Here is a 23,785-nt window from a genome sequence, read left to right on the forward strand (position 1 = left end):
CTTGTCTGTAATTTCTGGGATCACATAGCTGGATTAACAATCATCGTACATCATGATAACCGGCGGCTTAAATCAATCAATATACATAACTGGTTTCTTCTACCTGGAATTGTCCGTGTCCTGCTCGAGCAGAACATGGGTAATCATAAGGCAAAATTAAGATGAAGCCCACATGTCTTATTTTTTTGAATTCAAAATCAATTCTTGGTACCCTCTTTGTGCCCAGTGGCTAGCAGCAGCGTCACCTGCAGTTGCAAAGACAGTGCGGAGAAGCCAGTGTATATCCAGCATGCAAAGCCTTGGCACTTGAACGCATGGAGGAATACAAGAGCATCCTCACCTGGCGTTGCTCTTGATGTCCCTAGAAGGATCGGCTTGGCATCCTCTCATGGCGACGGAGGCGCATCCGGTGCCGACTTCCTGCCGTTGGCCGTCGCCGGGCAAACCGACACGCCGCGGTAGGCCAACATGGTCTGCGCTGCCGGAGCTGCGGGGGCATGAGGCGGCGGTCGCACGGCCACCACGAGTCCATTACCGCCGGCGTTGCCGTTGTAGCAGCCTCCGGCCATGTTGCTGTTGGCAGAGGGAGCGGCGGCAGCCCTGGACCAGAGCAACAGCTGCTGCTGCTCAGCCAGCTGCCTCCGCAGAGCGGTGTTCTCGGCGCGCAGCACGGCGTTGTCGCGGCGCAGGCAGGACACCTCGCGGTAGCACCCCTCGGAGGGGTCGCGCTCCCGCCAGCGCGCCTCCCAGGTGAGCGTCTCGGCGGCGCGCCGGCGGGCAGCCTCGGTGGCGTTGGCCTTAATGAGCTTGGTGAGGTTGGCCACCCCGAAGACGAGATGCAGCGCCCGGAAGTCGTTCATCCTGTGCGCCGGGAAGTAGGCGGCCAGCTCGCAGTTGGGCTCGCACTTGCGCCGCTGGTGCTTGCACACCGCGCACGCGCCGCCGCTGCCGCCGCCGGTCATGCCCGTCGTCCGTCCCCGCTGCAGATGGAGGGGAGGGAGGGAGAGAGATGCGTGCGTACGCAAGTACATGCATATATGGAACAACAAGGGCCAAGGGCATATACATGTACGAATGCAAGAAAGTAAGGTGAGAGGAGGGTCACAGGCTTTATTTCTAGGTTGCTCACAGCAAGAGTTCGCAGAACAAATAGCTGGCTTAAGCCTGCTTGGCTGCTACTGCTACGAAGGCATGGGAACTTCTAATGCATTGTACTACAAAAAATACTACAAGTGAGCACGCCGGCCACTGGAGCATCGCAATATATGTACACCCTTATGCTGGAAGAAATTCGCGCCCATCCGGCGCTCCGCACACCATCGCTAGCCGCGTGTCATTGGCGTTGTGCTGGTGCTCAATCACACCTTTGACTGCGTCTCTCTCACCGTAAAAGGAAAATCATCATCCTTTTGCTCCCCGCCTCCCGTAAAATGGCAGGCACGTCGCCAGTGTGCGCCCATTGTTTCTCACTTCTACCGTCGACTCTCCTGTCTTCTCCTCAACGCCTGCATCGCACTTCCCTCCCCTCCCCTCGCCATCTCTGACAACTGCCGTCCTCCTTAAACGGTGGCACCAGCGCTGAGCCAATGACCAGCCCATGGCCTAGGCCATTATACAAGATGCAGAGCTGCCGCGTGAGGATTTTGTAGCTATCCGACCGTCGCCGTGTTCTCGCACGACGTTGTGACGCGCCGGCGACCAATCGCGATGTTGTGTGCTCCGCCGTCGTCCCTCACCGCACGTCCTCGAGGCATTGGCAGTCGTGTGCATCTTCCGGCGCATGCGCCGTGGGAAAGGCATCGTCCTTTCCTCAGGAAGAAATCGAGCGCTGCTTGGTCTAGGCTTGCTTGGCTCCACGCTGCCGTCAGCTTGCGCTCGCCTTCCACGCCACCGGCACCCTTCTCTGAGCCGATGCTGCATCTCAACTATTCGGCCATCCTCCTCCGTGCTGTCGCATGATCGAGGACAGATGGAAAGTCATCGCCTAGAGCCCTGCCTTACCAGCTAATGCATTCGTAGCTTCTGCACAAATTGGGGACACTCCTACAGGTATGTTTGCTCTTGCATCGTAGGTGCTCGACGATATGTGTCTTTAGATTTCGCACCTCAATTTGCCCCTGCACTCAGTTTTGTTATCTTTGCAAGCAAGCTATTGCATTGTTTCAGCGCATTTAATATTGATTTCATCTTAGATGTGCCCTTAGATTTAGTAGCCATCTTTTAAAAAAAAACGTGAACTTACAGAATGACATAAATAGTTCATGATTTCTTATTTCACTTCTACCAGCACATGGCTTTCCAAAGCATTTAATTGAGTGTATCAAGCTATTCCGAATTTCAGACAAGGTACCCAATTCGAAATGTTTAATTGGGACTTAGAGACACATGATAAGTTGTGATTAACTTGATGACACAAAAACATTGTGGTCTGTGATTTCTTTACCTCACAGAAGTCAAGAAATATGCCAACCATCTATGCGCAATTATCTAACAGGTAGTCCCATCTGCTTTCTATGTTATGCCCATTTGATGATTGAATATGAGTATATTGCTATGAATGAATTTGCGATCCCATGATTGAAATATTTATTGCTCTGTATCTGCACTATCAGGTAAGAGCAGTGAGGTTCTGCAAGTAACTTAGAAATGATAACCGATTGAAGGCTACCCTCCTAATCTCTTATTGATTTGGATGAATAATCTCACATATATGCTTTATTCAAATAAAAATAGAAGCATATTTTGATAAATACATGTGCTATTCTCTCCTGAACGTACACTCCCTGAATTTTTGTGCAGAATCTGCCACCAGCGGTCTGAATCAGGCCTTCCCTAGACTCCGTTATGCAATCTACATGGTATTTAGTTAGTGGTGCTTACATTTACACTACATGATATTCAGTTAGTTGTATATAATTACACTGCACTAGAATTAGTCCTCTTGAATACAAGTGTACTTCCAAAAGTTCCTTCCCTTCTATTCCTTTCAATTTTCAGTCATACAATCCTGGTTAATTTGTATCTTAAATGTTCTCTCTATTTTACAGCTAGAGTTGGGCCAAGAATAGCTCAAGAAGTGTTGTTTTTCCTACGCGCAATGATGTTGGCTGCTTAAAGAAAAAGGAATTATCTCTAGGTATTTTCGCATTCTGAAACATAAATTCTTTGGATGTTTGAATACGGCACATGATCTAGCGTGGAGCTGTTATTTTTCTATTGCCATAGGAGTAGGGTAACATATATATAGCTATTGGTGGCGCCTCCCAGCTTTATTTGCATTCCTTTCATCACTTTCATGTTTATTTTTCCCGTTGCAAATGTTGTGACATCGTTGTTTATATTTGATTGATTAAAAAAAAGCAGAAAACCATACTCGATGACCTTCCATGTCTATTTTATTTACCTTCCATGTTTATGTTTATTTATTTTTTTTTACACTTTGCCCAAGGGCCAACTGATTCTTACAATGATGGCAATAAAGACATGAATAGTTACAAAATTAATCACAGTAATATAGATGTGTTTTCGGGTAATGCCATTGCAATTACTATTGTTACTGATAACAACTCCAACCTCCTAATTCATAGATAATTCCCCAATGCAACAGTTAAGAATTTTTTTAACACAGCTAAGGAATGTATTAATATCATTGTTCATGTGTTTGTTCTTTTTGAGCCCTCTACTGTCCTGCATATCATCTCTGCGTGCGCAGCGAAGCGCGCGGAACCTCCTAGTATGTATAGTCAGCTATAGCAGAACCATACATAATTCACAGATGTATCCTTTAACAAAAATATATACATCTATAATCAGCTATGGCAGAACCATTTTACCTGTGAGGGTCTCAACTTGATGAGTTAGGGGGGATAATGTAAGACTACATTCATCTTTAATATCTCGTTCTGTAGTTACCACCCACAGGTAATCTATGCTGCACTTTAGTTGCTTCTTTCTTACACACTATTATTTCTGATCCAATATAAACACCAAAGAATGGGCATGCCAATACAACTGAGAAGAAAGAATTGGGAAACCAATCGGCAATTTTGAGGTGTTTCAGCGCACCACTTAGCAACATGGAATCCTACTTTGCCGCACCAAAGTTGAAATGCATAATCACGCAGGTGTCGCTGTCTTTCCGCCTTCTGCCACATGGACCCCTTTGAAGTTAAGGATTCCTGTTAGGCCTCGTCCTTTAGCAAGCTGCTCGATTTCATTGAGCTTCAATTTAAGATACTCCAATTCTTTTGCTAAACTCTCTTCTCTTTGTTTCAATTCCTTGGCGTCAACAAAAATAATTGTTAAGCTAAGTTGCCACTTGTACAGTTGAAAGCAAAAGTAACAAAAAAAAAAACATGTCTTTGGATCGGTGCATATGTCAATTTTCCATGAGCATATATGACAGGCCTATTCAATTTTGCAGGCCCTGAACCATACAAAATAATTTCCCGACCTCATAATTCAACTAGGAGTGATGCATTCACAAAAAATTTCAGTTGATGTCTTGCTGTCGGAAATGCCATCAATAGCCAATTTTAGACATGTCTTGCTGTCGGAAATGCCATCAATAGCCAATTTTAGACAGTGATTAGTAATCCCCATTTTTGGGTTGATCCCTGGGCCAACTCCGTTGCTTCCCAGGCAAAGTCGTAAAAGCAGTGATGACATACTTTTTGACTTCTCTCATAAGGACAGCTTCTAATATGTTGTTGCATAAACCCTATAGGCTATAACTCATTACTAATTTTCCTGAACATGCATTGTTTAGTCATAAATCATTCCTCTGAAAAAGGCATAAATCCATAATAGTAACGTAGCATATGCAGCCCATCATAGATCATGACCAATAATTCCTGGCAGGCAAACTACACTCAGGATGTCAATTACTTCCTTATGTAATATGCTCATTATGAAACTGCACATCTCCTAATATCTCTGTGTGTTTTCCCTTTATAAATTTTCTGAAAACAAACTACAATTAACGTGTTCAAACACTAAAACAGTGCAAATGGCATTGAGTGAAAGACACTACCTCAAGTTCCTGTTTACGAGCTTCCTCCTTTCTAGCCTCTGACCTTGCACTTCTTTGAACCTCAAAAATTAAAGCAGCAACGGCTACCTATTATCAGTATAACAAAAAATAGTGTATCATTAGCGGAGCGTTTAATATGTCCATGTGGCGTATTTGCAGATGTAATAGCACATATGATTTATTACTGGTTTCGAGAAGTACCGAAAAGATAAAGGCTTCTCCAATGAGATCTGTAGCAGCTTGTACTGCTTTTTGCTCATCTAAAGGTCTGATCTCCATATCTGTTGTATGCCCGTAAATGCGCCTTTGAATCTTTGTGGTCATACGATGGTGTATCTGTAACAATGCTTATAGTGATTACCATCAATATGCATGAACCATTACAGGAGAAGTAAGGATATGACAACGAATACAAATGCATTCAATAGCCTAGAATGCTCCCCGTTTGCTCTATATTTTATCTGAAAAAGCAGGCAGTATCAAGTTTGACAGCTAACCAAATACATATATGATCCTAAAGCAGGGATCAAGTCGTCAAGGTTCAGTAGCTCATCATTTTTATCAAAAGAACGCTTGACTTGCATCCTGCCTGTTCCAGCCATGGTAGGCTTCAAAGTTCAAACCTATCGTAAATCAAGTTCCACTAATTTGAGAGGTAGACCGCTGATCAATTACTAAACAAGGGAAGCAAGTGTGAGTGCATGACCAGCGCACATATACAATCCAAAAGTTAACTAGAGTACAATTTATTCCTAAATCTCTTGACTCTTAATGACAAGGCATGCCTAATGACAATCTCATTTCAAATGAGATTGTAAACTTTACCATACATTGCCGAGAACTGCAAGTGCCGCTCTAATCGAACGGATCCCCTTGCTAATTAAGAAGCAGTTAGGCGCAGGGGGTGTGCCATTTGACCTAGAATACAATCACCCAAACGGAGGCGACAGAGGCAATCTTAGCTTACCTGAGCAATGGCGATGATGAAGTTGCGGAACTTGGGGTGGACGGCGGCCTGGCTCTTGAGGCGGCTGGCGATGGGCTTGGACAGGGTCCGCAGCGCCAGGGTGCCCAGCTTCGCCACCGGCAGCGCCATTCACGGCTCTCCCTCCGCCGCCGCCTCGGCCCCGAGCGGGGGATTCGTTTGCCTCTATTGGTCGAATCGAAGGCGACCGGGCCGGATGGATGGATGGATGGATTCGGATCGCTCCCTCCCCTGGTGTTGGTGGGCTTGCGTTGAAACGGAGCGGAACTCTTTTATTAGTACACTCCTCTCTCTCCTCTCTCCTCATAATATTATTAGTACATCTTAGCAAATTTAATATCCATGATACTCTTATAACACTCCCACTGAGATTGGCCTTACATCCCTCCATTTCTAATTTCAACTACACTCTTTTACCTTTTCTTTTGGCAAAATAGCCACTTTGATCCTTCAACTTTGCTCCAAGGGTCAAATTGGTCCCTCAACTTTCAAAAAGATCAATTTGGTCCCTCAACTTTTGTTTTTAGGCCAATCTTGTCCCTATATTGATGTGATGCTCCATAATACCATGAGATAGATGTGAAAAGTCATTTTTACCCTTAGCTCCTTCTCATACTCAATTTATTTCCATCATTGTATAGTTGTCATTAATCAATAATAGGTCACAATAGATCTATTATTCTGCCCACTGATTTGATGTCTCTCGTATTTGTTGAAACGATCTTTTGTATTTAATTTAGTCTAGATCACATAAGAATATCATGCACATGTTTGATTAACTTGTTGCACCACTGCGAGACATGCAAATTGTGAAGGAGAGGAAATAGCCAAGGGTACCGATGGCTTTTTAGCATTAGTCCCATGATATATTGAGCATTACATCAGTATAGGGACAAATTTGACCTAAAAACAAAAATTGAGGGACTAAGTTGAATTTTTTGAAAGTTAAGGGACCAAGTTGAAGGACTAAAGTGTCTATTTTGACTTTTCTTTTTCCGAGTCAACTGAGAAAACCTTCTTCTTGCTAAGCAAGGCAGGCTACCCTTCTTCTTGGACTGAGAGGATTTGACTAGTCATCCATTCAAGACAACGACTCTGCTAAAAAATGTCCTTTTCTGATAAACTGAAAGTGTAACTTCAAAAAATTAACTCTTCCAACATTTTTCTCAAGTTTTCTGTGTAATAATCTCTTACATGGTAGTAGTACTGTAGTAGCACTACTGCAGTCGCAGGGCCAAAACCCTATCTCTATGTATAGCCTGCCTATTCCTAATTCTTGCTAGCTTTTGTCTCTTTTTACAAGAAAAGTGCAGCAGGTGCTCATATATGTACACTTTAAACTTGACATAGTGACAAACTCTAAAAAGATCCTTGCAAACTTTTGCTTAAGAAGTTAAGTCCAACAACTCTATGTCTCTACCCCGTAAAAAAACTCACCGAGGGGGTATGATGGCCCACACCATTTTTTATTAAGAGGAAGCGACTTTGGCTTCCCAGCCAAGAAAATCCTCTGAACCGTAGCTTATCTGACTAGTAAGGGGGATTTTTTAATCTTAGTTTGGAATTCGCTCCTATGGAAGTCGAACTCAAACTCGAGGAGTGCTATTAGAGCCATCTAACAAAGTCAGCTAAAACTCCTTTCGCTCTTAATTACTGAAACTGTTTCCCGCTTCTTAATTTGTTCTTACTCGAGTTGATGCCCAATCATGTAGCACTATAAGGACAGTAGGATTCAGTTAGCTAGCTAGAAAGGATCAAAAGGCTGATTCTGCTTTTCCAGCAGCACCCGTAAAAATATAATCAGCACGACTCTTGTTCGACAGGATCTTGTGTCAGCAAGAACTCCAATTGTATAACCAGAGTGCACTGAGGATGCAATTAAGCTAGCAATGCAAATGTGCGTGGTGTGTATAGGCACTTGGGATTAAATGGCGTGAGTTAATGCGAGATGGTCTCATAATATACTTGAGGCTCAGCTTTGATGCATCGTGTCCAACTGCAAAGTGCAGAGACGATGGCTACGTTCGTCGACCTCGAGCACCACTGGGAGCAGGCGCCGGGTACGAGTGACTTCACTTCCATCACAAGGTGATGACTCGCCCATCAGCGGATGAGCGTGAGGCGTTACTTGCTTGGACTCAACCTGCTCGATTCGCCCGTCCATTTCTGTCGCTCATCGGATCATTATATTAGACCTTCCTTGCGTCTCCATTTTATTAGACCGTACATAGGCAGATTAAACAAACAATCAAACATGCTCATTGAAATGGATAAATAATATTTATCCATAAAATTTGGCCAAACTTGGTCCCGTAGCTCAGTTGGTTAGAGCGTTGGTCTTATGAGCCGAAGGTCGCGGGTTCAAGCCCCGCCGGGACCACAATTTTGATCTTTTTTCTTTGTTGCATATCATTTTTTCTGTTTACTTCTAATAATGTCATTTATTCTTTATTTTGTTCTTATGTTTATATCTCTCATATCCTTTCCTTTACATGTCCTTACTTCTCATATGAAATAAATTCTTTCCACCTTTTTACCAACCATTATTATTATTTTACATGTATCAGATAAATCATAAATGTCAATTGTCCTTTTTACATTTCATTGTTTCATCAAGGCTTGCATCAAATAAATGTTTTTTCTCCCTATGTCCCATTATTTCCTAAAGGCTTGTTATTTTCTAAATAAGCCAAATATAAGAAATTTTACCTCTCACAGTTTCCTCAATGCTTGTTTTTTTTAAAATAATGTATATTAGACACGTACACGTTGGAGCCCTGTAGTTCATGCTAATACCAACAGATATATAACCTTAAGATTTGATTGCCAAATGAGTCCTATGGTAATAACTGCAAGTGCATGTTGTAGATTGGTGTAATTTAAATTATTTTTAAAAAAAATTCAAATTTCTAAGGCAATTGTGGTAAATTTTTTGTGCCCTTTAGTACAACTAAGTATAATGATGTGTTGCCCCTACTCTTGACATATTGAGCTATTATATGTTTTTTACTAATGCAAATCAAATAACCAAAAGATCGCTATATGCTTTATAATCTAAAGAAATACAAAGATTCGTGCAATGGATGAATATAGGGGGAACAAGGCATGCATGAAGGAAGATACAAAGTCACTAGGAAACGAGATGCTCAAAAAAGTGATTAATTGGAAAGTGCGAGTTAATACGGCTGATGATGTACTTGATTTTTAAAGAAAAAACCCATTAAAATGTTAAAGAAATAGAATGGGATAGTTTTTAAATTGAATATGAGCCAATTTTATTATCCGGCTATTATTATTAAAAAATAGCAGTATGTGAGTAGGGGTGGTAATGGGCCATGTCCCTAATGATTTCTTCACAATTCTACTAGATCCTTAATTTTTTTAGATCAAAGTTATATAAGATTAGAATCCGGTTCTTTTAGAATCCGGCTCTTAAATTATCAAGGCTAAAAATTAAGGATCTTAGTAACTGATAAGAAAAAAAAGATAACGATAAAAGAAAGTCAGCAACTCGCTGCCATCATCAATCGAGTTGGTCTTAGCGTGGTGCGGCTCCGCGTCCATTTGGAGGGGCTAAAATTGAATGCCAAACTTTAGTATTTGTATATTTGCTAAAATTTTTTGAGTCTCAATCTATTACATTACACTAGTACTAGAGTGTAACATTTTCACGCATTAGCGCACCGGAACGAACAGGTCTAGCTTAACGGGCCTGCTAAGGTAGAGCCCAAGTATGGAAACGCTGTCGGGCCCGTGCCCCCAGCTCCTATGCGCAAAACCTATGTATCTTTCGAAAGTTTTTTCCCAACATAACTTCCAGTGTTTGAGATTCATACAACCAATCTCATCCATCCATCTCTTCCCTCAACCCTAATCCGGCACCCGCACGCGCCCCTCTCCTACCCCTGTGCGCTGCCGCCGCCCTCACCCGAGGGCCCTCGCCGCCGGCCCGGGGCTGCTCACCCACCCCACGCCGTCGTCGCCGCCCGTGCCCACAAGCACCGCCGCCACCCGCACGCCTCCTCCTCCCGAGCCCCTGTGCGCCGCCGCCGTCGTCACCCGCAGGCCGCCGCCGCCGGCCAAGCTCTGCTCACCCCGCGCCCCCGCCACCGCCTGTGCCCACATGCACCGCCACCACCCGCGCGCCCTGCTGCTCTCCGAGCCGCTGCCTGCGTTGCCCCGCTCTGCGCCGCCGCCGCCCGCCGTCGGTCGCCGGCATCGGAGAAGATGAGGAGTAAATGTCGATTCAACATTTTCAAAATACTGCTTCAACATTTTCGAAATACTAGTTCAATATTTTCGAAATAGTAGTTCAACATTTTCGAATGCTAGTTCAACATCAACTAGGCCTTAATGGACTTTATAAATGATTTGCTTAACCATCCTCCACAAGATGAATAGTGTCCCCCCTCCTATGCCTTCCCCCATCTAAAAGAAGGTTGCCCTAATTCTAGCCCCTAGTTTTTCCCCTCCCCAGCAGCCGCCGCGCGCTGCTCCCTCCGGCCACTGCCTCCCTCCATTGCCGCCGCCGCTCCCCTCCGCCGTGCTCGACGGCGGTTGGCGGCCCCTACTGTCCCTTCCCTCCCCCGGCCTCCCCTTAACCGTCGGGCGCCGGCATCATCGCTGTGGCCACCCGCACTGAGCAGCGCGTGCCGGCTAGGCTTTCACGGTTCACCCCTCATCATCTCAGTTTCTCTCCCCCGTTCCCTTCTCTCTCAGTCTCTCTTGGTCTTCCTTTCCTGGTGGCGACGACTGGTCGAGCGGCGGCGCTACTCGGTCTTCGCCGGGCCCTTTGCTGGCGACGAACACCCACCAGGTATGCGCTCCCCTTCTCTTCGCTTCCTGCTATGCGAAACGGAGCACCCCCAAACCCTAATATAAGCTATTTGTATTCGGATCAGACCCAGTTGCTGTATATTACCTACTAGCTTCGATTTTGTTTGCAAAAATTATTGGGTGTACATGTGTGCAGCGTGTGCACCCATGTCATATGCTTGTACATGTGTGCAGCGTGCACCCATGTCATATGCTTAGTCCGCCGCCGCCCCGGGGTGCTCGTGTTGTTAGGAACTGACCTCCTCATCTGCACTTTGGCCATATGTTGTGATTTGAGGGGATGTATTTTATGCACTTCTCAATCCGAATTGCACATCAGCACATATAGAACTTCAAATAATTTGATATGCTGGATGCAGTGCAGCTACGATAAGTGGCTCTTGCTAGTTGCTATCCGTCTCTGGGGTAATTTTGTTTTTTTCGTCAAGTAGACTGTACTTATTTCCATCAAATTATGTGCTTAGTTTAGATCTGCCAGCTACTCAGCTATACTTGTTTTGCTATAAGTTTGCATGCTGGATTCATGAACTTCATGATATATATAGAGAGTTATAAGATTGTAGACACCTACAGTTTCTTGGACCAGGGGCACCTGGATTATATCTACACATGTTTCTTTTTGTGGTGATGTTGTTAACCCTTGTTTGATTAGTTCAGAATAGATTCGATAGAATATAGGTTGGCTTTACAAGAAAATTGTACTGACATTTCTGCAAAGTTAAATCACTGCTATTAGCCCCTGTTTTTTTTAATCAAGCTAAAGTTCTTTTTTCGCTGATATGTAATTCTGTCATTTAAGATTTTAATATTACTGCCATATGTTGCCTGGAGTGGATAGTGGATGCTTGATTGTCTCACTGCAGCTTGGAACAAATATCCCCTGCATGTTTTTGCATCTTTGTGCTCTTCTGTATACATTCTATGTAATCCACTAGTCTTTGACAACTTTGTTAAATCATACCATGCCAAGTGACTTGTACCCTGATACATTTTTTTTGTTTGGTTAGGAAAATGTCGTCTAATCCTGATGGAGGCAAGAGCTTTGCTCGCAGAGACTTCTTGATCACAATTCAATCAGAGGCTCAAAAGCTCTGGGATGAGAACCGGGTTTTTGAGGCTGAACCAGGCAATAGTCGTCCGGGACCTGGTGAAAAATTCTTTGGCAACTTTCCGTATCCTTACATGAACGGATTGTTACATTTGGGCCATGCCTTCTCACTGTCCAAGCTTGAGTTCGGTGCTGCGTACCACAGACTGCGGGGTTCCAACGTCCTTTTGCCGTTTGCTTTCCATTGTACTGGAATGCCTATCAAGGCCTCAGCAGATAAGCTTGCAAGGGAGATTCAGCAATATGGTAATCCTCCAGTGTTTCCTGCTGTAGAGGATGAAGTCAGCTCGGAAGTAGCAGATAGCCAGGCTGACCAGGCTGTTGCCCCAGATAAATTTAAGAGCAAGAAATCTAAGGCTGCTGCAAAGACTGGTGTGCAGAAGTTCCAATGGGAGATCATGAGGGGCTTTGGCCTGTCAGATAAAGAAATTGCTAAATTCCAGGATCCATATCACTGGTTGACATACTTCCCTCCATTGGCGAAGGAGGACCTTAAGGCTTTTGGCCTGGGATGTGATTGGAGGCGGTCATTCATAACGACTGATATGAACCCGTTCTATGATGCTTTTGTCCGGTGGCAGATGAGAAAGCTGAAGAAAATGGGCAAGGTTGTTAAAGATATGAGGTATACAATCTACTCTCCATTGGATGGCCAACCTTGTGCTGATCATGATCGAGCAACAGGTGAAGGTGTGCTGCCACAGGAATATGTGTTGATCAAAATGGAGGTGATCCCACCTTTCCCTCCCCAGTTGAAGGCCTTAGAGGGGAAGAAAGTTTACTTAGCTGCAGCTACACTGAGACCTGAGACTATGTATGGGCAGACAAATTGTTGGGTACTACCTGATGGAAAGTATGGGGCCTTTGAGATCAATGATACTGATGTCTTCATTCTGACTGCAAGGTCTGCACTTAATCTCGCATATCAAAATCTATCAAGGATCCCACAGAAGCCAACATGCTTGGCTGAAATATCTGGAAATGATCTGATTGGTTTGCCACTGAAGTCTCCTCTTGCCTTCAATGAAATCATATATGCGCTACCTATGATGACCATCCTAACAGATAAAGGGACTGGTATTGTGACCAGTGTTCCAAGTGATTCGCCAGATGATTTCATGGCGCTGCAAGATTTAGTCACAAAACCAGCTCTGAGAGGGAAGTTTGCTGTGAAAGATGAGTGGGTTCTTCCATTCAAAGTTGTTCCAATAATCAATATCCCTGAATTTGGAGACAAGTCAGCTGAGAAGGTGTGCTTAGATCTTAAGATTAAGAGCCAGAATGACAAGGAGAAGCTTGCCGAAGCAAAGCGGATGACATATTTGAAAGGATTCACTGATGGAACTATGATTGTAGGAGAGTTCAAGGGCAGAAAAGTTCAAGATGTGAAACCATTGATAAAGAACAAGCTCCTGGAAGAAGGCACTGCAGTGTTGTACAGCGAGCCTGAGAAGAAGGTAATGTCAAGATCTGGTGACGAGTGTGTTGTTGCTCTCACAGACCAGTGGTATATAACATATGGTGAGGCTGAATGGAAGCAGATGGCAGAGAAATGTTTAGAAAATATGAATACATTCTCAGCTGAGGCTCGCAATGGTTTTGAGCACACTTTGGGCTGGCTGAACCAGTGGGCCTGTTCACGTTCTTTTGGTCTAGGGACTCGTATTCCATGGGATGAGCAGTTCCTTGTGGAATCTCTTTCAGATTCGACCCTATATATGGCCTATTACACCATCGCACATCTTCTGCAAAATGGCAATATGTATGGCAAAGAGATATCTGCTATCAGGCCAGAACAAATGACAGATGATGTCTGGGAGTATGTGTTCTGCAATGGTCCAGCACCAAAAAGTGACATCCCTCCTACCCTTTTGAGAAAAATGAAGCAGGAATTTGAGTACTGGTATCCCTTTGATATCCGGGTTTCTGGTAAGGATCTTATCCAGAACCACCTGACGTTCTGCATTTACAACCATACAGCAATTCTACCGGAACACCATTGGCCCCGTGGCTTCCGTTGCAATGGGCATCTTATGCTCAACTCTGAGAAGATGTCCAAGTCGACAGGGAATTTCCGTACTCTCAAGCAGGCCATTGAAGAATTCTCACCGGATGCCACTAGGTTTGCGCTTGCTGATGCTGGTGATGGTATGGATGATGCAAACTTTGTCTTTGAAACCGCAAATGCTGCTATCATGAGGCTTACAAAGGAAATTGCATGGATGGAAGAGGTGGTAGCTGCTGAATCTTCTCTGCGAGCTGGGCCTCCATCTAGTTATGCTGACCGCGTTTTTGCCAACGAGATAAACATTGCAGTCAAGGAAACTGAGAAGAGCTACAATGCCTTCATGTTCCGAGATGCACTGAAGTCTGGATTCTATGACCTGCAGCTGGCTAGAGATGAATACAGACTCTCCTGTGGAGCGGCAGGCATGAACCGTGATTTACTTTGGCAATTTATGGATGTCCAGACGAGGCTTATCACCCCCATCTGTCCACATTACGCAGAGCATGTGTGGCAAAAGATCCTGAGGAAAGAAGGCTTTGCAATTAAAGCTGGGTGGCCAGTGGCAGACACCCCAGACCCTACTCTAAGAATTGCAAACAAGTACCTGCAAGATTCTATAGTTTTAATGAGGAAGCTGCTTCAGAAGCAAGAATCTGGTTCCAAGAAACCCAAGAAGGGAGCTCAACCTGCTCCTCCGACAGAGAACAAGATGAGCATTGGTCTTATATATGTGAACGAGCACTTCTATGGCTGGAAAGAGCAATGCTTGAAGGTGCTCCAGTCTAAATTCGACAGTCAAGCACATTCCTTTGCACCAGACCAGGAGATTATAGAAGCTCTGAAGAACTGTTCCATTGGTCAGGAAGCAAACTTCAAACAAGTTCAGAAGCTGTGCATGCCTTTCATCAGGTTCAAGAAAGACGAGGCTAAGGAGGTTGGACCTCAGGCTTTGGAGTTGAAGCTTCCTTTTGGTGAAACAGATGTTCTACAGGAGAACCTGGAGCTGATCAGAAGGCAATTGGGCCTTGAGCATGTAGAGGTGTTGTCAGCATCTGATGAAGCTGCCCGTTCTAAAGCTGGCAAGTATGCGTCTCTACTAAACCAGAACCCGCCGTCTCCTGGCGAGCCAGTTGCAATCTTCATGAGCAAGCAGGAATTTGAAGCCCAAAATTAAGGTGAAGCAACTGTGATATTCTATTTGCCCTAGAATTTGATGTAATGATACAACTTAATGTGTTACTGCTATGCTCCATTAGTTTTAGCTAGCTGTGGTACTATTAAAATGAACAATTCATTTATGCCTTCATAGGCCTATTTAGGCGTTTTCACAATTCTGGTTAGCAGTTTGCACTTAGCAGGTAAACCTATTTTTGCATCACTTGAATTTAGCATTGTACTGTTAAAGTGAACAGTTAATTTATGCCTTCATAGGCTGTTTATGCATTTTCACAGTTCTGGTTTGTTCAGTTGCCAAGTTGGGGACTTGGTGTTACACATGCTGGAATCAGCTGCTAACCAAGAATATTGATGCCTTTGTTCTGCTTTTAGTGAATCTGTCACATTGTATTTCTGCATAATGAATTTAATATAAATCTCAAGTCAAATATGCACTGAAAGAGGATAATCAGTTTTGTTAACTGCCGCAATAATTTAGACTTCCAAAGCCAAAAAGCATACAGATTTTAATCAGTCCAAACATTGTGTACTCATTGGTGCTATTTACAAAGCTGTTGACTTTACTTAAATTACTGGATGATCAGTATGCCACTTTTTAAGCTCTGCGCGCATTGACAATTATGAGGGCTTGTGGACAACAAAAATAGATAAGGGCAACAGTTAGAGCATTTTACCTTTTCTCTGGTTTAGACTTCATGTTGTGAACATGAAGGTTCAAGTGCAGGTGCATAGGTTAACAATGTAATGCATATATATTAGTAGCAATTGAGTAGTACAATGGAGGCAGGTCATAGGTTTTTTTTCTTACTGAACCATTTATTTATAGTTGTCAGGATAGTGAGATCAGATTCCCTAAATGTAGGTGGACAGATTTGGGGCACCCCAGTTTTATAGTTTGATTCTTATGCAGCAGGTTTCTACTGATATGAGATATCAATTGGCATATTGGTTGGATCTGACTAGTATTTGCTGATCCTTGATTCATAAACTCTACTGCATTCTTGACGTGTAATGTTATTTGCTTTGTGGATCCTGGGGCCTCTCGGAATATAATCTTTTCAATTTGATAGGACCGCTGTGATAAGGTCTGAAATAGTCTACTCCATTTCCACACAAGTGCACTGAACCATTTCATTTTCGGTTGTGTTGAAAATGCAATCTATTCAGGCTATTGTCAGGCAAAACAAAGCATGTCTGACCAGGAATGACTAGTTGAGCCATTGACATCTATTATTTCAGTTCCAATAGTTGCTTGCTGTGTAGTTCGTAGGATCATTTTTGATTAATTTAAATACGAAATCTGATTATTTCTGTTGTTGTCATGGCAGGTGTTATGGGTTCAGGGTCAGTTATGAAACTGTTTAGTTCAGGTTTAAGTTCAGTCTATTGTTGTTTACCTTTATCGGTCATCAAACTGTTTTAAGCTATGGTTGTAACCAGCACAATGGTCAAGAATCAAGACTGGAGGTGATAAATTGTTTCTGTCAAAAGAATCTGTGTGCATGTGTGTCTTGTGATTGTACTGTTTCTGTCAAGATCATGGTCCTGCATTCAAGATGTTTATTCTGCATTCAAGATGTCTGTATGCACCAATTCAAGATGATATGCCTGGTGAAAACATGCTTGTTTCTATCATTTGGACCTGTGTGCCTGGTGAAAACATGCTTGTTTCTGTCATTTGAACCTGTGTACCTGGTGAAAACCTGTTTGTTTCTGTCATTTGAACTCTGAAATCTGCATGCTCTGTTTCAGATAGCCCATGATTGCCAACACAAGCACAAATACCCCCCTTTTCACATATCTTTCCTAGATATGAAGCAGCATAGACTGGATAGCACTTGCACAAATACTACTCGCTGAAAGGCACATCTTTGTTTCCATGTATTATTCTTTGGCAAGGAAGTTCATTAAAATCAAAGGATCAACAATTCGATTTAGCCAGCAAGCAGAAAAATTGACCCGTCTCTGAGCAACATTCAGAGTTGGTAGGATCTTCACATTCTCCATATTGCAGTTGATCAGAGGTAGCTTTTGACTGAAGAAACAAGTTCCAGGCGCCGTCGCCGAGGGTCTTGGCCACGTCCAGGCGGTGCAGCTTCAAGGGGTCGTGCCAATCACGTCCAGGGGCAGCGCCGCCAGTCAGGGCAGCGGCACTAAACATCTAGGGCATCAAGAGCTGATTGATCATGGTGGAATCGGAAGAGAATAAGGGAATTGAATGACGTGGATCTAGTTTTGAATATAGCCATCACATTTTACCTAGTCTCTTGGACTATCTTATAGAATTAGGTGCTTTTCTATTTTTACAAAAGGCCTACAATCTTCAAATTTAGCTAACAAAATACATGAGCTCTTGGAGATGCTCTTACAGCAGTGGATGAAGCTTATTTTTATGTATAACACCAATTTTGTTTGAGATTAGAGATTACAGAGCTCATTTCTGAATCATTTTAGGTTTTTAATATGGTACTCCCTCCATTTTAAATTATTAGTTGTTTTAGTTTTTTAGATACATAGATTTTAGTATACAACTAGACATAATATATATCTAGATGCATAACAAAAACTATGCACAAAAGCTAAAACGGCTAATAGTTTAGGACTGGCGGAGTATATTATATTACTTTGCCCTGTTTTCTTTAAGTACTCAGCTTTTTTATTACCTATTTTGGGATCCTATGTCTATCTTATAGTCTATTGGTCCGTCTAAAAAAAGTCGAATGGTTGATTAGCTGTGACACGTTAATCTATGTAATAATTTCTACGGTTGCCTGAACTGAACGTGTGATGTGGTGTACTTGCAACGTAAAAATCTTGGAGACAGTATCCAAAAATATGTATATTTTTTTGAAGTTATTGGCAAAGAGATTACATGATGGAGAAGAACATAAAAAGTTATGATTTACAATAAAATGCCAGAAATGTACAGAAGTTTCTCAAACAGAGCTACTAACTTACAACTCGAGCGTCTCTCACTGCACAGCACGCTGCTATTTGTTAGTGCGGAGTAATATTTTACAGCCATTTTTTCTTCACAAATATGAACAACAAAACAAGGCTTTCTAAGATTGACATTCCTTGGGTCTATGAACAACAAAGAAGGCCGCATGTGAACCAAATCACCAGCAAGATCACAACAAAACTGATGATCTTGCAAAATTGCAATCTTTATAAGGCCTGAGTAGCAACCTTTGCTCCCAACGCATCTTCTTCAGCGCCATCACCCTTGCCATGTTCCGTTGTCTGATGGCCCTGTATTTCTATTGGTTGACCTTCAATGGGCGTATGTTCTTCAGTCACCGACTCAGATCCATGGGCTTCAATCTGCTCCGGGATTTCTGATAGCTTATCCTCCGCTCTCTTCCTGGAAACACCCCTGCTTAATGTGCTCGTTAGTGATCTGCCTGGTTCGCCTGCATTTTTTTCGATAACTTTTGCTACATCTTCTGTTGAGTTATCTGCATCTCCCACCTTGCTTGGTGGGCTTGCTTCTTCGTTCACTACGAGCTTTATTGATGTCCGCTTCTCACCAAGCTCCTTTAGGTTGGGACGTGGTGTTTTGGGGAGCTTTGGATCAAGCTCTGTCACACTCTGAGAACCCGGAGTAGTAGGAAGGCTGGGATTTAGACTCCCCTTCTTTGAGTTCTTCCGGAAAAAGGAGCCTAGGTTAAACAGACCCCCTTGCCCACTACCTTTTGGTGCGGGGATTTCCTTCGACTTGTCAACCTCTTGGTAAATCTGCGTGTCTGGGCTACGTGCTCGCCCTTTCCGGGATTCCCATGTCTTTGGAACCCCAGTGCCAGGGCGATGGACATATATACCTCCGGGTTGTTCTTGTCCATCAATGTTTATGTGCTCCACTTCATCCATTAAGACTTTCTTTTCTTCAGGCAGTTCACCAGCATCCAATGCGCTGTCGACTGAGGTTGATACTGGTAGTTCAGCATCAGCTATCCTCAATGATTCGTCCAAACATGATACATTTTTGTCCTGCAGATGCAAACACAACTAGAATTGAGTCCAGGAGTGACCTTTACAGCTCAGGTTTGAACATGCCGTATACTGCCTAGCTCATCAAGTTATTTTTACAAGATAATTTCAAAGAAGAGTAGCAACTAGAATCACCAACCACTTTGGTTTAACCCTGTCACCTCATCAATGCCCACTAAAACGATGTTGAAAATCATGGCAAAAATGAAAGGAGAGAGAATGTTGCAACTAACCTCAGATACATCTTCAACTGTTACCGCCAAGTGAATCCTTCCTTTCTTGACATTATTCAATGATATCCACTTGTCATGTCTTTGTCCACCTCTCAGCTCATGTAAATCAATGGTACATTCTCTGTAAAAAAAACAAAATGCAACATATTTTTCTATCTCATTTCTGAAAATTATCAAATATATCAGATCATTACAAAACAATAGTGACAGATTGTTATGTTCAACGCAAGTCCATTGAGTCAAGAAACCAGGTTAATAAGACAGTAGAAGCGTTATCCTATAGATTTCCTGGTCAAGGCATTATTAGCAGCAGCATGAGCTCAGAAAACAGAACATACCCAAGCAAGTCATCAAACATGGGGTCCTTATCACGAACTTCCATGAAAAGTTCATTTGATGCCTCCCATGATGTGATTGGTATTTTGAATTCTTCAAACCACTTAGGGGATAGTGTTTTCCTCTGTATCTGTGTTTGGAATTTGAAAGGACCAAGACGACCTTTCACATAAGGGTCCGCTAGTCCTGTGCAATAGAACATGAGATGTCTTAACTAATGAAGAGTAACACAGAAGTTGTTACAGGTTATTCTCACCATTTATATCAGATGGCTTCATGTCGGTTCCTTCTAGAATCTCAAGCTTCACATATGCAATAGGAGGCCTCTCCTCAATGCTGAACCAGTTATTTTCTGTAGAATGCAAAGACATTGGTACAATATATAAGATAACAGAAATGGACTGAAAGTTAACCATCATAGAAAGGGAACTATTAATTTATTATTCCTCTTGATGATGTTGGTCATAATCGTTTTCTGTAGCAGAATAGACCATAGGCCAATGAACTACAAAATTTGTTTAACTACAGAATAGCCCATATGTACATAAATTAAAGGGGCATAGCAAATTCTAGCATTAACTGTCCACAGCTAACATTAACTGTACCTCTGCAGTAGGATTTCAGAAACTCTAGTGATTTTTTTACCAGGACTGATAGGATATTCTGAAACACAAGCAGAAATAAAGTTGCTTCCTACCTGAAGGAGTAGATGCAAACTTTTCAACATTGATGACAATCATATTGGGCTGGCAGAAGAAAATATACCTCAGTAAGAAAAAAAAATACACAGCAGACAACCTTCAAAAGGTTGCCCTGAGAAAGCTTTTGAAAGAAGCAAAATAAATTTAAAAAGTTAGTTATAAAAATCTGACCTCAACTAATGTCTGCCCAAATGCAGTATCCATCAACTTATCCTGGTAAAACAAATCCAGGAGGCTGAGTGATCAGTAAGAAACAGAATCCCAACTGTATTGTATGAAAGATTATAACACAGGACAATCGTACCAGCCATCCTGAAATTCCTGGAAACTCAGTGACATCAAGTCCATGATTAATGAGTGGTTTCACAGTCATCTGAAAATAAGGTGGCTCCACAAAGCAAAGTCTTACGCGGCCAAGAAATGGCCAGCTCCGAACAAACTTCACACCAACTAAAATCTGCAAAAACATATTCTTAGCTGAGTACAAGGTAATAATACATTTAAGGAAGAAATTTTATCTAATGAGGCTCTTACAAATTTTAAACTATACTTTTCACTCATCTGTTTTACCATAGAGGAAATCTGTATACTTTTACAATATTGCTTAACGTATTTATACATATGTGAGATCTCCCATTTGTCATAAAAAATAGAAGAATATGAGTAGCATGGGGCACATGGAATCCTGTGTGAATCAGCAAGGACCACCTTGCAAGGTTAAATACTCCTGGGTGACGGATAGCGAAGTAGTACTGTGAGGGAAAGGTAAAAAGAACCCCCAGTGGGTAGTGAAATAGAACGTGAAATAAAGTAGCCGGAAGACATGGGAATAAGGGAATCATTTCAAAAAAATTGCCTAGGCAAGATATGCCCTATTTGCAAGATGGAACACTTGTTGATATGGTCTTCAATCCCACCCATTGTTGACCAATGACCAGAAAACTTTTATTAATTTCCTTAGGGTTGCATTAAAGTTACAACAGGTGTAATCTTTTTACGTATCACTTTAAGGTGCATAAGTATTAGTAGTTGCTTCATCAAGGTAAGGAAAACTATATGAATTTATTTCGAATTTTGAGCAAGGTCCATAAGGATAATAGAGAACTTCAAACAACCAAAGCAAGTCATTTCCTTTCTTTCACCATCAAGTGAATCACATGTTTTCTGAAGCATCACTCTTCCTATGTGCGGGTTAACTTACCTTTCCCTCGACATGCATGCTAGTTAAATGCATGTTTGCAGTCATTCCAAGTCCCACACTCTTATGCAGCTGCATAGCAAGTACAACACTCGTATCTTCAGCGGAAAGGAAATTCATTCCCAGCTCAAGAACCTGGATAAGTGCATTGGAATGGTGCAGATTGTTGTTAATTGCCTAAAAATACTCAGATCAAACGACAGTGATACATACCAAATGGTCATCATCTGATGTCTCAGGTAAAACTCTCACGGAGGTAAACATTGGTGGATTCCTACCCATGTAAAGCTCCTGAACACTTGCTTTGCTCTGTAAAATAACCAGATCAAGTGAGCTATCTGGTATCGACAGATGGTAATGCCTAATTGAAGAAATTAAATGTGAAATGCTTAAAATAAGCATAGTTAAAGTGGCAGTATCACGTAAAATGTCACAAAATAGAGCACATGAATTAGAAAATCAAGATACAAGAAGGAAACTGTACAACTGTCCAAGGTTTGAACTTATCCAAGAACCACGGTATGATGGGCCGTAGAAGTTGTGAAACGATCTTCTCCATACAGATAGGCCACATCTTGTCGATTGCATGGTTTAACCACCGTACTGACTCTGCATCAGAAAGGAGCTGATAGATAAAAACAATATGAGCTGAATGTGCACAAGCGAGAACAGTCATCAAAATGGAAACAAAAAGGAGAAAACGAAATTGGCAGCCTAGTCAACCAGGTTTATCCTTGAATCATTTAACAAGTGAAAATCTTGGATTGGATCACAGAAAAAGGTGAATACTCTTCGTTGGTAGGCAGATTTCATCTCCTCATGTTGTATCCTCTTTCGCAGTCTCATCGCACACCGAGCATTTACCTACAACAAGAAGGAGCATTTTCATTAACCAATTTATCTTTTTTAAGGTTATTAACCAATTTATCTGATAATGACCTAATTGCACATCGAGCATGTTTCGTACAAACAATTAGATCATGACCTGAAAGGCTTCGAAAGTTAATTTATCCAGAAAGGTAGAACTTGGAATGGGAAATACGCTAGACGTACGGTAAGGGCAGTCCCAACCCAAATTCTACCATGGGGTCTAAGTCTCCTATTTATTGTGTTTTGCTGATGTGGCAGTATATTTATGGAAGAGAGAGAAATCAAGACTCCAAGTCTTATTTAGACTCCAAGTTTTCACGCAAAACAAGAATGAATGTGAGAGAGACAAGTGGGCCATATAAACCAAAGTAACACACTTTGCATTGGAAAGTATAGTTTCTTGTGATAGTCTTTGAGGCTTTGACTCTATGAGTGGAGTCTGCATTGGGACTGCCCTAAGTGCAACGACAAGATGAGGAAGTAAATAAACAGGGAAAAAGAAACAGTCTGGTCCGAAAAAAATTGAAGCAGCTTGCAGTCGGTGTTGATGAAGAGATGGAAAATTTCACGTTATACCATAAAGATACAGTGGCAAGGTGGCTAATAATCAGTCAATGATAGCATAGGAAAGCAACAACTTCATGTCTCTGGGTTCGAACTTTCTAGGAAAATTGTGAACTGCAAAAAATCATCCAGAAGATCATACCACTGAAAGCGGAGTGAAGAAAAAGCAAGTCTCGATCAGATAGCATGTGTGCTCGATCTATAGGTATTTGCTGGAATTGAGTTACATGAATCGCAAAAGGTGTGAATGGATTCTGTGACAGAGACAGATGAAAGTGAGAAAATGCAAAAGACAAGAATCGCCGTGCGGTGTGGTCCGGTTCTTGCAAGAAGGGAGGGGAGGGGAATGAGAAAGGCGAATCTTTTGAGGGGGATCGGAAGTAGTACCCACCATGTAGAGGTAGAGGAAGGCCAGGAGGAAGAGGAGGGAGTGGCGGATGCCGAGGGCGCCGGCGGCCCAGAGCGCGGCCAGCACGAGGCCGATGTGGTAAACGAGAGGAACCTCGGCGGCGTCCATTCGCGTCCTCCGGTCGGTGCCAGCGGGGTGCGAGCTGCCGAGCTGGGCGAGGAAGATGAAAAGGAAGTTGACCGGTGGCGGGGCGTGGTGTGAATCTGGAAGGCGACCCGCCACGGCAGCTGGCGGACGGCGAGCGGAAGGAGGTAGAGAGGGAGTGAAATTGATTAGTGATAGGGACAGGGGGCCGACTGAGATAATTGTTGTTGTCAGATTCTCCTGGAAGAAGAAGAA

The 23,785-nt window shown here is 42.8% G+C and overlaps 4 protein-coding genes, 1 long non-coding RNA gene and 1 other non-coding gene across 11 annotated transcripts; 3 read left to right on the forward strand and 3 right to left on the reverse strand.

The window, feature by feature from the left end:
* Positions 1-7: 7 nt before the first annotated feature.
* Positions 8-1,359, reverse strand: LOC120691275 (LOB domain-containing protein 2-like). The gene has a single exon (XM_039974315.1). The coding sequence runs from the start codon at positions 1,029-1,031 to the stop codon at positions 387-389; it is 645 nt and encodes a 214-aa protein (XP_039830249.1). The 5' UTR covers positions 1,032-1,359; the 3' UTR covers positions 8-386.
* A 21-nt stretch (positions 1,360-1,380) lies between these two features.
* LOC120691278 lies at positions 1,381-5,120 on the forward strand. The gene is made up of 3 exons (XR_005682164.1): positions 1,381-2,049; positions 2,800-2,858; positions 3,048-5,120. It is a non-coding gene; the product is annotated as an uncharacterized LOC120691278 (long non-coding RNA).
* On the reverse strand, positions 3,828-6,285 carry LOC120691277 (optic atrophy 3 protein homolog). Its single transcript, XM_039974318.1, has 4 exons — positions 6,000-6,285; positions 5,234-5,368; positions 5,033-5,119; positions 3,828-4,278 (listed from the first exon to the last, which is right to left on the reverse strand). The coding sequence occupies exons 1-4, from the start codon at positions 6,126-6,128 to the stop codon at positions 4,117-4,119; spliced, it is 513 nt and encodes a 170-aa protein (XP_039830252.1). The 5' UTR covers positions 6,129-6,285; the 3' UTR covers positions 3,828-4,116.
* A 2,038-nt stretch (positions 6,286-8,323) lies between these two features.
* TRNAI-UAU lies at positions 8,324-8,397 on the forward strand. The gene has a single exon. It is a non-coding gene; the product is annotated as a tRNA-Ile (tRNA).
* A 2,015-nt stretch (positions 8,398-10,412) lies between these two features.
* Positions 10,413-17,561, forward strand: LOC120693329 (leucine--tRNA ligase, cytoplasmic-like). Of its 4 annotated transcripts, none has more exons than XM_039976748.1 (3): positions 10,413-10,833; positions 11,861-15,144; positions 17,160-17,561. In XM_039976748.1, exon 2 carries the CDS (start codon positions 11,865-11,867, stop codon positions 15,141-15,143), a length of 3,279 nt encoding a protein of 1,092 aa, XP_039832682.1. In that variant the 5' UTR covers positions 10,413-10,833; positions 11,861-11,864; the 3' UTR covers position 15,144; positions 17,160-17,561. The 4 variants fall into 4 exon arrangements, with proteins under 4 accessions (XP_039832682.1, XP_039832681.1, XP_039832680.1 ...); XM_039976747.1 differs by lacking the exon at positions 17,160-17,561 and adding an exon at positions 16,474-16,822; XM_039976746.1 differs by lacking the exon at positions 10,413-10,833 and adding an exon at positions 11,757-11,776.
* A 408-nt stretch (positions 17,562-17,969) lies between these two features.
* On the reverse strand, positions 17,970-23,703 carry LOC120693330 (C2 domain-containing protein At1g53590-like). 3 transcript variants are annotated; one of them, XM_039976750.1, is made up of 12 exons: positions 23,429-23,703; positions 22,393-22,467; positions 22,088-22,228; positions 21,817-21,912; positions 21,607-21,738; positions 20,710-20,862; positions 20,577-20,618; positions 20,402-20,450; positions 19,961-20,056; positions 19,707-19,890; positions 19,369-19,489; positions 17,970-19,135 (listed from the first exon to the last, which is right to left on the reverse strand). In XM_039976750.1, exons 1-12 carry the CDS (start codon positions 23,552-23,554, stop codon positions 18,314-18,316), a joined length of 2,037 nt encoding a protein of 678 aa, XP_039832684.1. In that variant the 5' UTR covers positions 23,555-23,703; the 3' UTR covers positions 17,970-18,313. The 3 variants fall into 3 exon arrangements, with proteins under 3 accessions (XP_039832684.1, XP_039832685.1, XP_039832686.1); XM_039976751.1 differs by lacking the exon at positions 23,429-23,703 and adding an exon at positions 23,180-23,318 and having other exon boundaries at positions 18,019-19,135; XM_039976752.1 differs by lacking the exon at positions 23,429-23,703 and having other exon boundaries at positions 18,019-19,135; positions 22,088-22,212.
* Between the last annotated feature and the right edge of the window lie 82 nt (positions 23,704-23,785).

This window comes from Panicum virgatum, chromosome 9N (genome assembly GCF_016808335.1).
Source record: "Panicum virgatum strain AP13 chromosome 9N, P.virgatum_v5, whole genome shotgun sequence".
In the NCBI taxonomy this organism is placed as follows: domain Eukaryota; kingdom Viridiplantae; phylum Streptophyta; class Magnoliopsida; order Poales; family Poaceae; genus Panicum; species Panicum virgatum.